Here is a 12,962-nt window from a genome sequence, read left to right on the forward strand (position 1 = left end):
TAGGCGAGTTTCACTCTGGGTCACTATCTAAATGACGAATCTGGCTAGTTCTCTACCACCTACAACTGTTCTTCTTTCTGGTCTTTCTGCTGTTTTACAGTCTATTAGCATGTGTACTTTCCAATTACCAGAGGTGAGTGGTGCCACCTTTTGCTTTTTGATCTTTTTCTGTGATTTTTGACTGCTGTAGTGGGATCCCTATCAGCTGTGGTATGTCGACCAGGGTTAAGGTGAAGAAGACAGTGTTTAGGGCACCTTTTCTAGCCCCTTCCTCGTGCTTTGGAGGTGAGCAGTGTGATCCTAAGTAGGGCTGCTCAGTCACCTGGGGGGCTGACAAATTCCACTGCTGCTTTGCTTAAGTGAAAAGCAACTCTGCCTTGAGCTGCCTGTGTGCAGGTCTGCTGCTACAGCTCCCAGCGTATCCACACCTGCTGCATGCTGCTCGCCCATCACTACAGGTCTTGAGTTTATCTATGGCAGAGATAGATGGTGTCACGACTTATACGTGAGTTTGATTTAAGTGAGGAAAGGTTGCAGAGTCACCCCCACTCTGTCATCCAGGCCTGTCTGAATCCAGTAGCACAACAATGTTGAAACATCTGGATGTAGTGGTTAGCCATCAGGTCCTACTGCACCCAAAGTGGTGCCCTACATTGTCTACACAGCTCTTGCCATCTGCCTTCACAGCCAGGGAGATGAGCATATCTGCTCAGCCACCTGATCCACCAGAGAGGACTTTCCAGTGGGAGCCAGATGTATCTGTCCATTCTAGACAACAGTCTGGCTCTGCCCTTACTTTTATGTCAGGGTCTGCTCCCCTAGTCTTTCCTGACCAAGGGATAACCCACAAGGCAGTGGGGGCTGAGGTTTTAGAGTGCCCCAGTCTCACCCTTCTCTGGGGTTTGGCCCTGGTGGCACTTTCTAGGGGCTGCTCTGCCACAAGCAATCCCACCACAGTGACCCCAAACTCCAGTAGAGTGCGGTTTTTGGCTATACCCAGGACTATATTTGGAGGTGCTATATATAAAACACTACCTCTTTTCAAATGCAAAGTGGGCCCTGGCAGAAAATAATTACTGTCCAACAGCTATGCTTGAGCTGAGCTAAAAAGCCACAATAAAATGAACTAAGGGCCTTGCATAACATTTTTAAGATTTACTTTTCCATTGAAATAGGTTCAATTTTCTAACACTCAAGAGGATTTAGTAGTTTTTGTTTTGCACCATTTCTCCTCAGGTTGGAGTACAAAATGAATGCTGATGTGGTGTGCCATTCCATAAAGCTATGTAAACAGGATGCAGGCCAACCACTTTGTCATCTGTACCCTCCCCCTAAGGTGAGTTATTGGATTTTTGAAATTTCAGTGTTGTGAAGGGCAGTTAAACTTGAATTGTCAGGCTTAAAGAGGCAGTGTGCAGTCTTCATGCTGTGAATTGCAAACAACAATATTTTCAATGTTTGCTCTTTCAGAATCATTTCATTAGAATAAAAGGTGTGTGACATATTTTAATTGTTTCTCTGAAGGTGTGTGATCCTGCTGTCTGTAGTATCAAAGGCATGGATGTCAAACAGGCTGCATTTATGACAGTGGGAGCCATAGGGACAAATGTCCTTGTGGCAGTATGCATGAGAGGAGCTGGCTTAGGAAGAGTAAAGTTCCTGGATTCAGTGGCATTATATTATTAAGCTCCCAGATATTAAAATAAAATGATTTAATAAATGCCATCTCAAGGACAAATTTTAAAACTGAGAGGCACTTACTTCCCTGTAAGGGAGGTATCTGAATAGAAATGGTTCTTTTTTTTTTTCTGAAGGGGCTAGGCATGCACAGTTTGCACTGACATCTGGGGGATATATTTGGTGCTCTGCATTTCTGAAAAGCTACTTATTTAGGAACTCATTCTTATCCCTAGAACTATGGACAGGCTCATTGTAGAAATCTAAATATATCCGGACAGTATTCTACCTGGGACCAGCTCCAATGCCTATTGTAGTTACTTGGAGCTTTTCCATTGGCTTCATGGGCTTTGGATCACTTCCATATGGAGCAAACTGTTGAATGTGGAAAGCATTATCTTCTAGTCCAATGTTGTTTTTCAGTCTGTGTTCTGGGACTCCCAATGTTTGAGAGGTCTATGAAAGATGACTATGATGAAACAAAGGTATGTGACTACCTACACCTATAATTCACAGGGGCCCAAACCTCCATTTGAAATTGTTTAGAGATCCTCCAAAAAAAAAAAAGATTGAAAACCACCGTTCTAGTCTAAGGGTGCTCAACCCCTGGTCTGCAGACCACATCCAGCCCACAGAGCCATGTCATCTAGCCCACCAGGCTCCACAGAGGTCCAAATATTTGGTATCAGAGGAATGGTGGCAACATTAATTGCCACTCCCCTGCTGTCAAATTTTCTGACCCCTGACAGGCCCAGTGGGCTGGATAGCACAGACCTGTAAGCTACATCAGGCATTCAGGGTTGGTGTGTCACAGAGTTTGTCTTGGGTTTCAGGACTGGGCTGAGGTGGTATGGGGCCTAATCAAGGCACATGGGGCCCAGGCCCATGAACCAACCCCACAAGGGATCCAGCCCACAGATGAGTCCCAGATAGTTCATCTGAAAGGTTAAGTGCCACTGCTCTAGTCTGGAACACAGCAGTAAGTTTCACTTTAGAGCATGTGTGTATTTCATGCAGTCACCGGTAGAGGTGCACCAGTTCATTGGTCCCATGTAGGATTGGCACTGATACAAGGAAAATTGACCGTGTCAGCAATTGGCTTTTCTTGGCTGATGTGGCTGATAATGTGGATGATAGATGCTGATGGAAGGGGCGTGGTGGGGGCAGATTGAGGCCCCCACTGTGAGAGAGGGGCTGGGGCAGGGGCTGGCACTGCCCATCATTGATGGAACGCAGGACGGAGCCACAAGCAGCTGGTATGGGGGGCGTGGCTCCTGCTGCTGCATGCACGCCATGCCCTCCTGGGGTGTGCATAGCAATGAGAGCTGCCCCTCCCCTGTACCTCCCAGACAAGCCACTTGTGGCTTCATCCTGTGCCCCACCCCACCCTGGCTGTGCAGTGCCTGCCCCTGCCCCAGTCCCACTCCCTCCCTCACTGCAGAGCCCTCAATCTGCCACCCCCATGCCCCTTCCCTTCCCCCACAACAGAGTTACCAGCCGGTCACCACTCTCCATGCTGTGGGACTACATATCGATGAACAGTTTGTAATCAGCTGTTAAGGCACATTAAAAATTGGTCATCAGTACTGGCTCAAAAAAACTATCAGTGCACCCCCAGTCACTGGATCTTCCAGTACACAATAGTTAGAGCAATGGGTGTGCTACCAGGGTGAATGAAAAAAGAGGGCTGCTTGAACCAAGCAAGTTTGGACACTACCAGTCTGCTGCTAAAATGTTAACAAAGGACTAGCTCAAGAAAATCTGTCCATGCTAGTGGTTCCTCCTTTTGATAAAATGTTTCTTCCACCTTTGTCCCCCCACCCCAACCTCCCTTTGAAAATTCACTAGTTTCATACTCTTCCCAAATGCGTCCACCAATCCTTCCACCCTTCCAAACCTTTGGAGGTATCATAACTAAAGGAAAATCAGGAGAGCTGCAAGAGCTAGCTGCTTGATAGGGATGCGTGAAGCAGGCCCTATTCAATTCAAATTTGGATTTGGCCTGAATCAAGGACAGTGATTTAATTTGTTGTCGGATCACTGTCCCTGATTCGATTTGGCCGAATCCAAATCTGAAGATTCAATGCTAATTCAGCAAATCAGTGATTCAGACATAGACACAGCTTTAAAACCTTTTTCTGCATTCCTCAAGGTACCAGCGTGGCTTGTAAATGCTGCAATGCTGGGGTGTATGGAATGTCCCACAGGAGTGCAGGGGGGCCCTCCACATGCTCAACGGTGACCCTGGAAGTGGGCCAGAAGTATTTCCAATCCACTTCCAGGTCCACCAGGGAGCGCCAGGTCTGCCAACTCAGTGATTGGCTGCAGGGGGACCAGGTGCCCCCCCCCGATCCAGGAGGCACCAGTTGCCAAGCTGGGTAGGGGACAGGGCAGGCCCCCTGTGCACTCCCCAGCAGACCCAGAAGTAGACCGGAAGTGCTTCTGTTCCACTTCTGGGACTACTGCTGAGCACACTGAGGAGTCCCCCACACTGCTGTGGGACACTCCTTGTGCCCCAGCATTGCAACATTCATGTATGGATTATTGCTGAAACACCTTTCTTTCCCCTCTTCAGCAGCCTCATGGGCCACTCAAATGGTTAAAGATTGAGGTATAAGGTTGGAAAACCTACAAATATGTAGAAAAAACATTTAAAGCTGCGTCTATGTCCAAATCACTGAATCTTTCCTAATCTCTCTGAATTGATTCTGAGGGTTCCGATTCGATTCAGAGAGATTAACGGGTCCTCTGATTCAGCTGGGATTTGGAGATTCAGCCACCAAATCAGGCTGAATCTCCACCTAATCAAATCAGGGACTGAAGCTTCACACAGGCCTACTGCTTGATCCTGCTGCTGCTTTGGGTGTTTTAGGAATGATAGGGCAGGATTTGTTAAGGGCACTGTGTGCTCCTATCCACACTGGGAAAAACAAGGGGGGAGTTCCTCTGGCAGTTGGTGCAATGGCAACAGTAGTTGCAACTGCAATGCAACACCTATCTGAGGGCTAGATTTTGATTTGGACTATATGTCTATGCAGGGGAGAGAGGAAGAGCAGAACCACCCCTGTACCCCAATCTCTGCATGTGTTAGGACTACCAGATAGGTGCCCACTGGAAAAAAGGGGAAAAGCAGGAAGTGAACTGTACAGTGTTTCTTGGACTAGTGCAGGCCTCAGCAGTGTTTGCTGGACTAGTGCACTGTGTGCCACTGATTGGTTCCTGGAGTCAGTACCACTCTGAGAGCAGACACTAGCTGGTTCAGTCCCGGCCTCAGAAAAGGCTGAATATTTAAAGAAGGAATGATGGCAACAGTGTCTTTTGATAATCCCAGAAATATTTTTGCTATGTCCTTCATCTGAAACAATTACTGCTATCCACCATTAGCATGCTGCCATGCTGAGATCCAGAATAAGAATTTTGAGAGTGGAGGGGAGGGGGTTTAACAAATGGTTTGGGGATAGGCCTGCTTTTATATAAACAGATAGGTTGGGGGAAATCTTGGCACCACTGAATGCAAAGCTACAATTCCCAGTGACTTCAATGGACTTCACCTTGGGCGCTGGTGTGAATTCTTTGGTTCACTCCTGCAATAGAAGTGGTACCCATCTGCTTGCTCCTTTCAGCTGTAGAGGTATCTTTATATTGACTAAAATTTCCAGAATATATCTGCCAGGAAAAATGCTGAAGATATACTATTTTGCTTTTTTTTAAAAAAGCTGAGATTCTTGTTTGCCTGGCCCAAAGAATGCCTCTGGTAATAAGCCATCTCCAGCTGATCAGTATTTGCTTGTTCCCATTTCTGCAAAGCTTCATTTGTCTCTCATCAGGAGCCAAGCAGATCAATTAACAAAATAGGTTTTCCAACCTTATTCCTCAATCTTTAACCATTTGAGTGGCCCATGAGGCTGCTGAAGAGGGGAAAGAAAAGTGTTTCAGCAAGAATCCATACATGATAAATTGCACACAGTAACTCTGTGACAAGTCACACTGAGTAAAGATGAAGTATAAGCAAAAAATGCAATATGCAGTCAGAGACACAGACACATAAAACCCAGTTTACCTCACATTTGCTCCTTTGGTTTATAATTTGATTGATCATTTCAGTTACATGAGCCTGCAAATGTTGGCTAGTCTCCTGCCAAGTGTTTGAACAAGACTTTAATACTAATGACTTTGGTTCAACTCTATTGATTTTCAGGTACATCATTTATTCATTTAAGGTTTTGGATGCACACTTTCCCAGAATGAGTACAACATTTGTACTGGCAGAGTGAGTGCCATAAATATGTAGATTCTTTTCTTTATAGAGTAGCATAAATATCTGTTTTTAATTGTCTGCATAACCACAAATATCCACAGCAATTTGACATTCAACAGCTTTTTCAGTCATATAGATATCATTTTTGTAACATGTTGTTTCACCCAGGGCAAATGTTATAGGCCAGTGAGTCCCTGATCCAAAGGTCCTGCAAACTTTACTTAACTAAGATATTGTAAACTAAGTTAATGATGCATGCAGTATATTACATACTTCCTTGGTCTCTGACACATTAGCACAAGTTTAATTTTGTGCTAACCTTTCTGAAGGTATTAGGAGACTAGGTTAATTATGATCAGAAAACATCATCTAATTCATGCAGGATGAAACTCACTTATCAGGGCTGGAGCTGACAAGTCCCCAACATGGTCTATACCAGGGACTGTCAACTGGGGGTGGGTATGCATATTCCTGGGGGTCCTTTGAAAGGTCTCGGTGTACGCAGGGGTGAGCAGGGACAGAGCCACCCTGAACTGCTGCTTCACAGGAGCAGGGATGGGACAGGGCAAAAGCAGGGCCACACAGGTGCTCTGCTGCTGCCACTCCACCACTCACCATGCCCCTGCTCTGTGTCCAGCTGCTCGCTACCCCCCCCAGTTCCCCAGGGGTACACTTACTAAAAAGGGGGCCACTGGGGTACACTTACTAAAAAGGGTTGGAAAAAACCCTAGTCTATACATACAGATGTGGGAGGGTGGCCATAGCAGTTTTGGATGGATGTTGTGTGGAGTGGAATGCATTTTCATACTGTCCTCCCACTGGAAAGGGAGTGGAGGTGAGCTGGGAAATCCAGAGGCATGCTACTTTCATACTTCCAGTTTCCACAATCTCTGCAGGGATCTGAATGCTGGCTACAAGCAGGCTGTGGCACTGACCTCTGAGGTCGGCAGGTGGATTGTGTTCCTGCTAGCCCCGGCATAGATTTCCAGATTTATTCAGCTTGTTTATTCAGGTTTTTGCAGCGTGAGGAAACATACTTTCTCTGTTATATACGAATGTTGCCAGACCATCTTTAGCACAGCATTCAAGTTTTCCAAATCCACCTAAGAGATATTGACATCATCACCTTTAAAATAAATGAGGGCATTAGGGCAGGGCAAAAGCTGTGCACCTGTGCAGAAACACAAACTAGTCAGGACATCCTGTTGCATTATGCTTGTGTTTTAGTAAGTTTGATTAGTTAGGAGGTGTCCCCAACAGAATCTTTTTCACAGAAGACACAAAAGGTAAGCCCTTGCTGCTGCCTCTAGCCCCTCGGTACAAATGTAATTCCACCAGAAACTTATTTGACTCAGCAAGCAAAGTTATATGGTCATTTGGAAAGGGAGTTAGATTCATGCTGATGTACAAATTTCTAACTAGGGAGAATTGCCAGCAGCCAAAAAGTGACTGCAGTTTAGGTTAATACCCTGTCTATCTTGGGCCCTGAAGTGATATTTATCATGCAGTTGGCCCCTTGCAAGTGCTCTACAGGTGCACTCTGACAGAAGTGCACCATCCAGCACTCAGTGCTGCCTCTGGGTCTGTGCTACACAGACTACAGATCCCAGACTGGCTGGAATGGGGGTCGGATCCTATATGCTTAAGGAGGGGGTAAAAGGGAGGGGCCATAGGCCTGATACAGCATAAGGATTAGGCCCAGGCCACTCATCTAGCCCATGAGGCTGGATGAGTTTGACACCCCTGTACTAGATTAATTCCAGTCCCATTGAATTCAATACCAAAATGATCATTAACTGCAGTGAGGCCAGGATGTGACCTGCACTGACTTACTTTCACTTGTCTTAAATTTGACCTTACATTTGAGTTCTCATATACCTTCCCTGTAGTATGTTTTGTGAGGGACTCTATCTCTGCATTTTGTCACTGTTATCAAAGTTTTTCCTGCGTGCATTCACTGTAGCTTGGTAGGTCAGGTGCTCAGTAGGGGTGTGTGAAACAGGCCATACTTGATTCAGATTCGGCCTGGATTGGGGACAGAGATTCGACTTGTTGATTCAGATCACTGTCCCCGATTTGATTTGTCTGAATCTAAATCTGAAGATTCAATGCTGATTCAGAGAATCAGTGATTCAGCCATAGACACAGCTTTAGATGTTGGATCTACATACCTTGAGGTACCAGGCATGGCTTGTGAACACTGCAATGCTGGGGCAGATGCAGCATCCCACAGGAGCGTAGGGGGGACCCCCCGCATGCTCAGCAGTGAACCCGGAAGTGGGCTGGGAGTACTTCCAGTCCACTTCCGGGCCCACTGGAGAGTGCAGTGCCCCCCCCACACAGCCTCTCAGCTTGGCAATCAGCCACGAGGGGAGCCTGGGTGCCCCCCAGATCCAGAGGACACCAGTCACCAAGCCAGGGGGCTGGGGGGCGCTCCTAGCATGCTCCCTAGCAGACCCAGAAGGGGACCAGAAGTGCTTCTGGGTCTGCTGCTGAGTGCACTGGGGAGCCCTTCATGTTCCTTTGGGACACTCCATGTGCCCCAGCATCTCAGCATCCACGAGCCACCTGCTACCTTGAGGTATGTAGAAAAAAACATTTAAAGCCAAATGTCCAAATTGCCGAATCTTTCCACATCTCTCTGAATCAATTCCGAAGATTCTGATTCAATTCACAGAGATTAAAAGGTCTCCTGATTCAGTTCAGATTCAGAGATTTGGCTGCCGAATCGGGTTGAATCTTTGCCAAATCAAATCAGGGACTGAAGCTTCATGCAGCCCTAGTGCTCAACATAGTTTGTTGGGGTCCCTACTGTTTGGGATTCAAAGGGAGTTTGCTCTAGAAACTGTTTGAAGATCAGAAAGCTCTCCTACTGTGAATGCAGCTTTTGCTAATATAATCTCTACCAGGAGAGCACTAATGCTGGTATAACTAGGATAAAAGCAAGTACACTATGCTTTTGCTGGCTTAGAAGTATTGCAAAGTCAGTCATACTCCTAACCAATGACACTATACGAGGAAAAAGCCTTTGGAGTAAACCTGGCCTTATAGTGTGCTTCTGTGTTAAAGTAGTTATGCTTCTTTCAGGAGACAGATTGATTTGCTAAAAATCTCAATAATACTAAAATGAGTTAAATGAGACAGGGTAAATTGAAAATAGCACTTAGTCAGTTGTTCATATTAGAACTGAACCTCTGGTCTATTAGCATGTCAATGCAAAGCAGGAACCTGATACAAAGGAAAGATAAGAACAAAGACACTAATGGAAACAATTGGTTACAGTGGGAACTATATTTTATTGTTTCAGACACCTGTGTGCACCCACCTTGCTTTTCCCTCTGCCAGAGAAATATTGGATTGTATCTGATCTGGCTATACAGAGCATCCAAATCCTGAGAATAAAAATCACTCAAATGGAGAGAAAGCTTTGTGCTTCCTGAATAGGGGTATCTCAGCTGGTTTTCAGCTAGATCTCAAATTTAACATGCAAAGAGAGAATAAATGTATGTGGAAGAAGCAGCAAGTTTGTGTTTTGGTCTCTGTTTAAAAAGACAAAACTAGAACCACAAAATCTTTTCACCCTTCATCAGGCCTCTGCTTATCTTCTCAGGTTTAAATGTTAGATATGATCTTATAAGGATGAGTCTGAACCAAGTTCCTGGATCTGAATGCCCCTGAAATGCTTGGTAAAACTGAATTTGGAACCAAATTTGAACTGGGTGACTTGAGCCCATTTCTTTTGTTTGTGATCCCTGGCTATTACAGATGGGATCAAGGGGGTGAGGAAATTATCAATATCAGGTTACCAAACAATTTATTACATTTAAGCAGGCTGAGCCTTGAAAAAAATCCTGTTTTCTCCATTTTTTGGTTCCCTGTTTTAAGCATTCCCATCTTTAGACTGCATTTATAGGATCTACAAAGGATAAAGACTGCCTATCCCATCCATAACTGAACCTTAAACAAGCTAAAGAGGACTCTGCAAAAACAAGTACACAGTTGTTTGAGTAGTGCCTCATGCCATCTCTAGTGCCATCTCCTCCTACAATTTGTTGGAGAAAATAAAATGCAGTGACAAAGAAAATGCTAGTTCATTCCTCAGCTGGTTGTCTGCTTCGTTGAACTGCATTTGCATTGTAAGTCTGTTCTGCAATGCTACAATCTACTGTTGTAATAACATCATATATTAGCACAGCAGATTCCCTCAAGCAGAATCCCAAAGCACTACACAAATTATATCCCTGCAACTCCACCATAGTGCAGACTCCTCTGGGATGTGAGAAGGGCAGACTGGTCCACAACATACTGCATATCACTACAGAAATGTGCAGGCAAGGAAATGGACACTAGGGCAATCATCAGCTCTGACAAAAAGGGTGCCATGAGATCTTTAATTAAGAATAAGCTGACTCTAGGTCTCCTTAGAAACGCCTATATGCAATAAGCTGCATTGAACTGAATGTAACTGTCTTAGGGGGATAGAGTCTCAAGAGCAGGGTAGACCAATATTTCACACCTATAATTGGAAAGCTAGATGTTTCGAGTCCAGTGTATAGACTTTCCAGCCACCCCATCTGATCTTACTGATCCTGCACATAGGAAACATTTCTTAAAATAAGAAGTGTTTTGCTTTTAGAGCTGCTGCCCCTTACTGCTTCATTAAGATGCAGAAATGCAAGATTAAAGGAATGAGGTAAAGAAATAGAATGAATCTAGCATTTGCTTTGACATCCAGTGTATTGGTACCTTTATCTGCTTAGTGAAAGCAAAAGGAAAATAAAAATAAAGGAGAGGCCCTGAGTTAGAAGAGTAACGGTTTCTAATAAATTTGCATTAACTGTTCTTATTAAGAAACATGATGAATGAGAGAGGATTACAGCTTTTATTTGAGGAGGATCCAGCATTCAAAAGTAAACCTGGCAGAAAATGTATTGATGGGCTGATACAGAATGCAGTTCATGGGCTTTTAAAAGAGTAGTAGAAAAAGAATCAAGGAAACTTTTGATCCCATACAGTAGTCAGTTTTTTCCCAACCCTTGTTTGCAAACTGAAGCCTTTGGTAGCATTGCAACAGCAGTACACGCAGCCCAGGGACATGTTTGTTAATCCAGATGAAATGGAGCTTGTTCTAGATGGCTTTGAGTCTCCTCCTCCTTCCTTAGAGGAGGAGTTCAGGAGTTCACCAATGAACTACCACATGGCATCCAAAGAACACAGTGCTGCTTCTGTGTAGAAGCAGGAAGAGAAGGTTGCATCCTCATTAAGTTATGGCACGGGGTGTGCGTGTGGTCTGTGTAGCTCATAGTAATAGTTCCTAAATGGAGCTCTTAGTCAAAGACTAGATAGAACCATTAGACTGAAGAGCTTGGTCTCCCTTTCAATTAAGGAGGGGCGGGGGGGAAAGGATGTGTGCCACCTCCCAAAAAAATAGAAGTGGTGCAAATTTGAGCCAGGGCTTTTTGCCTCAGTGCATGTGCCTGCACTTGCACTTTGGTGTGGGGTAAATTGTGCCACTTGGGGCAAAATAATCCTGCCTGGCTCCTCCTGGATCTGCAGTCAGGGGGAGCTAGAGATCAGGGCCAGCACCTGTGCTGTCCCCAGCAGTATAAAAACCTGCCTTGTGCTGGCCCCATCAGTACAAAAATCTACCCTGGCAAGTAGCTCGGGGCTACTCAATATCAGGAGCTTCTGGGTCCCAGCCAATTGGTACCTGGGGACACTACCCCTTGTGCCAGCTGGACTGCTGAAGCAGCCCTGAGAGTTCCCTGCACCCTTACCCACTGCAGCAGTCTGGCAGTGGGGGCTGCTGCCTGGCTGTGACCTGCTGTGCACCTGCCAGACCCGGATGGGGACTGCATAACCCGTAGAGGTATCTGCCCCTCTGGGCCAGCTGCCAGTGGGCTGTGGCTGCAGGGTTGGCCTTTGTACAGCACTACTGCCATGTGTGCCCCTGCCTGGCAATCTGGGCAGTTATCGCCCGGAAGATATTCCCAGTGTGGTGGCCTGCTTTGAACTGTCAAAACGTGTCCTCCTGGCACCAACTGGCCAAGAGGCCAGTCACCTCCAACTGGGTCCAGGGTACCAGCTCTGAGCAGACTCTTCTGCCTGGGTCCTGCCACTTGCCTCCTAGCAAGAATTCTGGTGTTCCCTATTTTAAAACTGAAAAATCCCTGATAAAAAAATCCCAAAGTCACTCTGTAAAATACCCCAAAATCCATGTTCTTCCACAATTAAACCAAAAGACCACTATATATAGAGAGAGAGAGAGTGAGAGACAGAGAGACAGCAATCAGTAAGGCAATGTTTTATTGATATATCTACAGTGTTAAAGCAGTTTGGAAGCCTACCAGTGTCTCTCTCATCATAATAAAATGAATTCTAAATATCTATATGTTTTACTGTTTGCCTTTGGTTTTCTTACCATAGAGCAGTTAGAGCTCCCCCTGACCCCTTCACTACCCAGGATGTGGGAACAGTTACCCTTGCAGACACAGCTCTTGCCAGCAGGTCTCATCCTGTCTGGCAGCTGGACACACAGGGTATGTGCTGTGGGGATGTGGGGTTTGCAGAAGGGGTGAGGGGGGATGTGGGTGGCTGTGGAGGGATGTGGGGGGCTGTGGGGTATGAAGGTAGGTGTGGGTGGATTGTGGAAGAGCTGGGGGGGCTGCTCAGGAGGGGTGGGTCCCCTGCCCCACAGGGGTTATAGCCCCCACAGAAGCTACCACCCCCACTGCAGGGCCCACATGCCCCACCCAGTCCCATGCCCCTGCTTGCTGCTCCCCCAGTCCCTTGGATTGCTGCCCTGCCTGGTCCCACCCTGTGCCCACTCCCCCAGCCACCTGGCACTTAAAAAAAAAAAAAAAAAAAAAGCCTCACATTCACCAGAAAGTCCCAGGGGCTCTGGGGGCTCTGCGGCCTCATGGCAGAGCCCGCCTGCACAGCACAGGGCAGCGGGCCTCCCCGATTGCCCCCCCACCTGGCTCTGCTCCTGATGCCCCCCCACACACACCTGGCCCCAGCAGTCTGG

General features: G+C 46.2%; 1 protein-coding gene across 1 annotated transcript in view; it reads left to right on the forward strand.

The window, feature by feature from the left end:
• AOAH (acyloxyacyl hydrolase) overlaps positions 1-12,962 on the forward strand; it is a 156,453-nt gene that overhangs the window by 28,522 nt on the left and 114,969 nt on the right. Inside the window, exon 5 of the mRNA XM_090048689.1 lies at positions 1,237-1,336. Coding sequence (XP_089904815.1) covers positions 1,237-1,336 — 100 coding nt within the window. The remainder of the gene's footprint in view (positions 1-1,236; positions 1,337-12,962) is intronic.

This window comes from Crocodylus siamensis, chromosome 5, assembly GCF_052110815.1.
Source record: "Crocodylus siamensis isolate JL-2025a chromosome 5, ASM5211081v1, whole genome shotgun sequence".
Taxonomy (NCBI): Eukaryota; Metazoa; Chordata; order Crocodylia; family Crocodylidae; genus Crocodylus; species Crocodylus siamensis.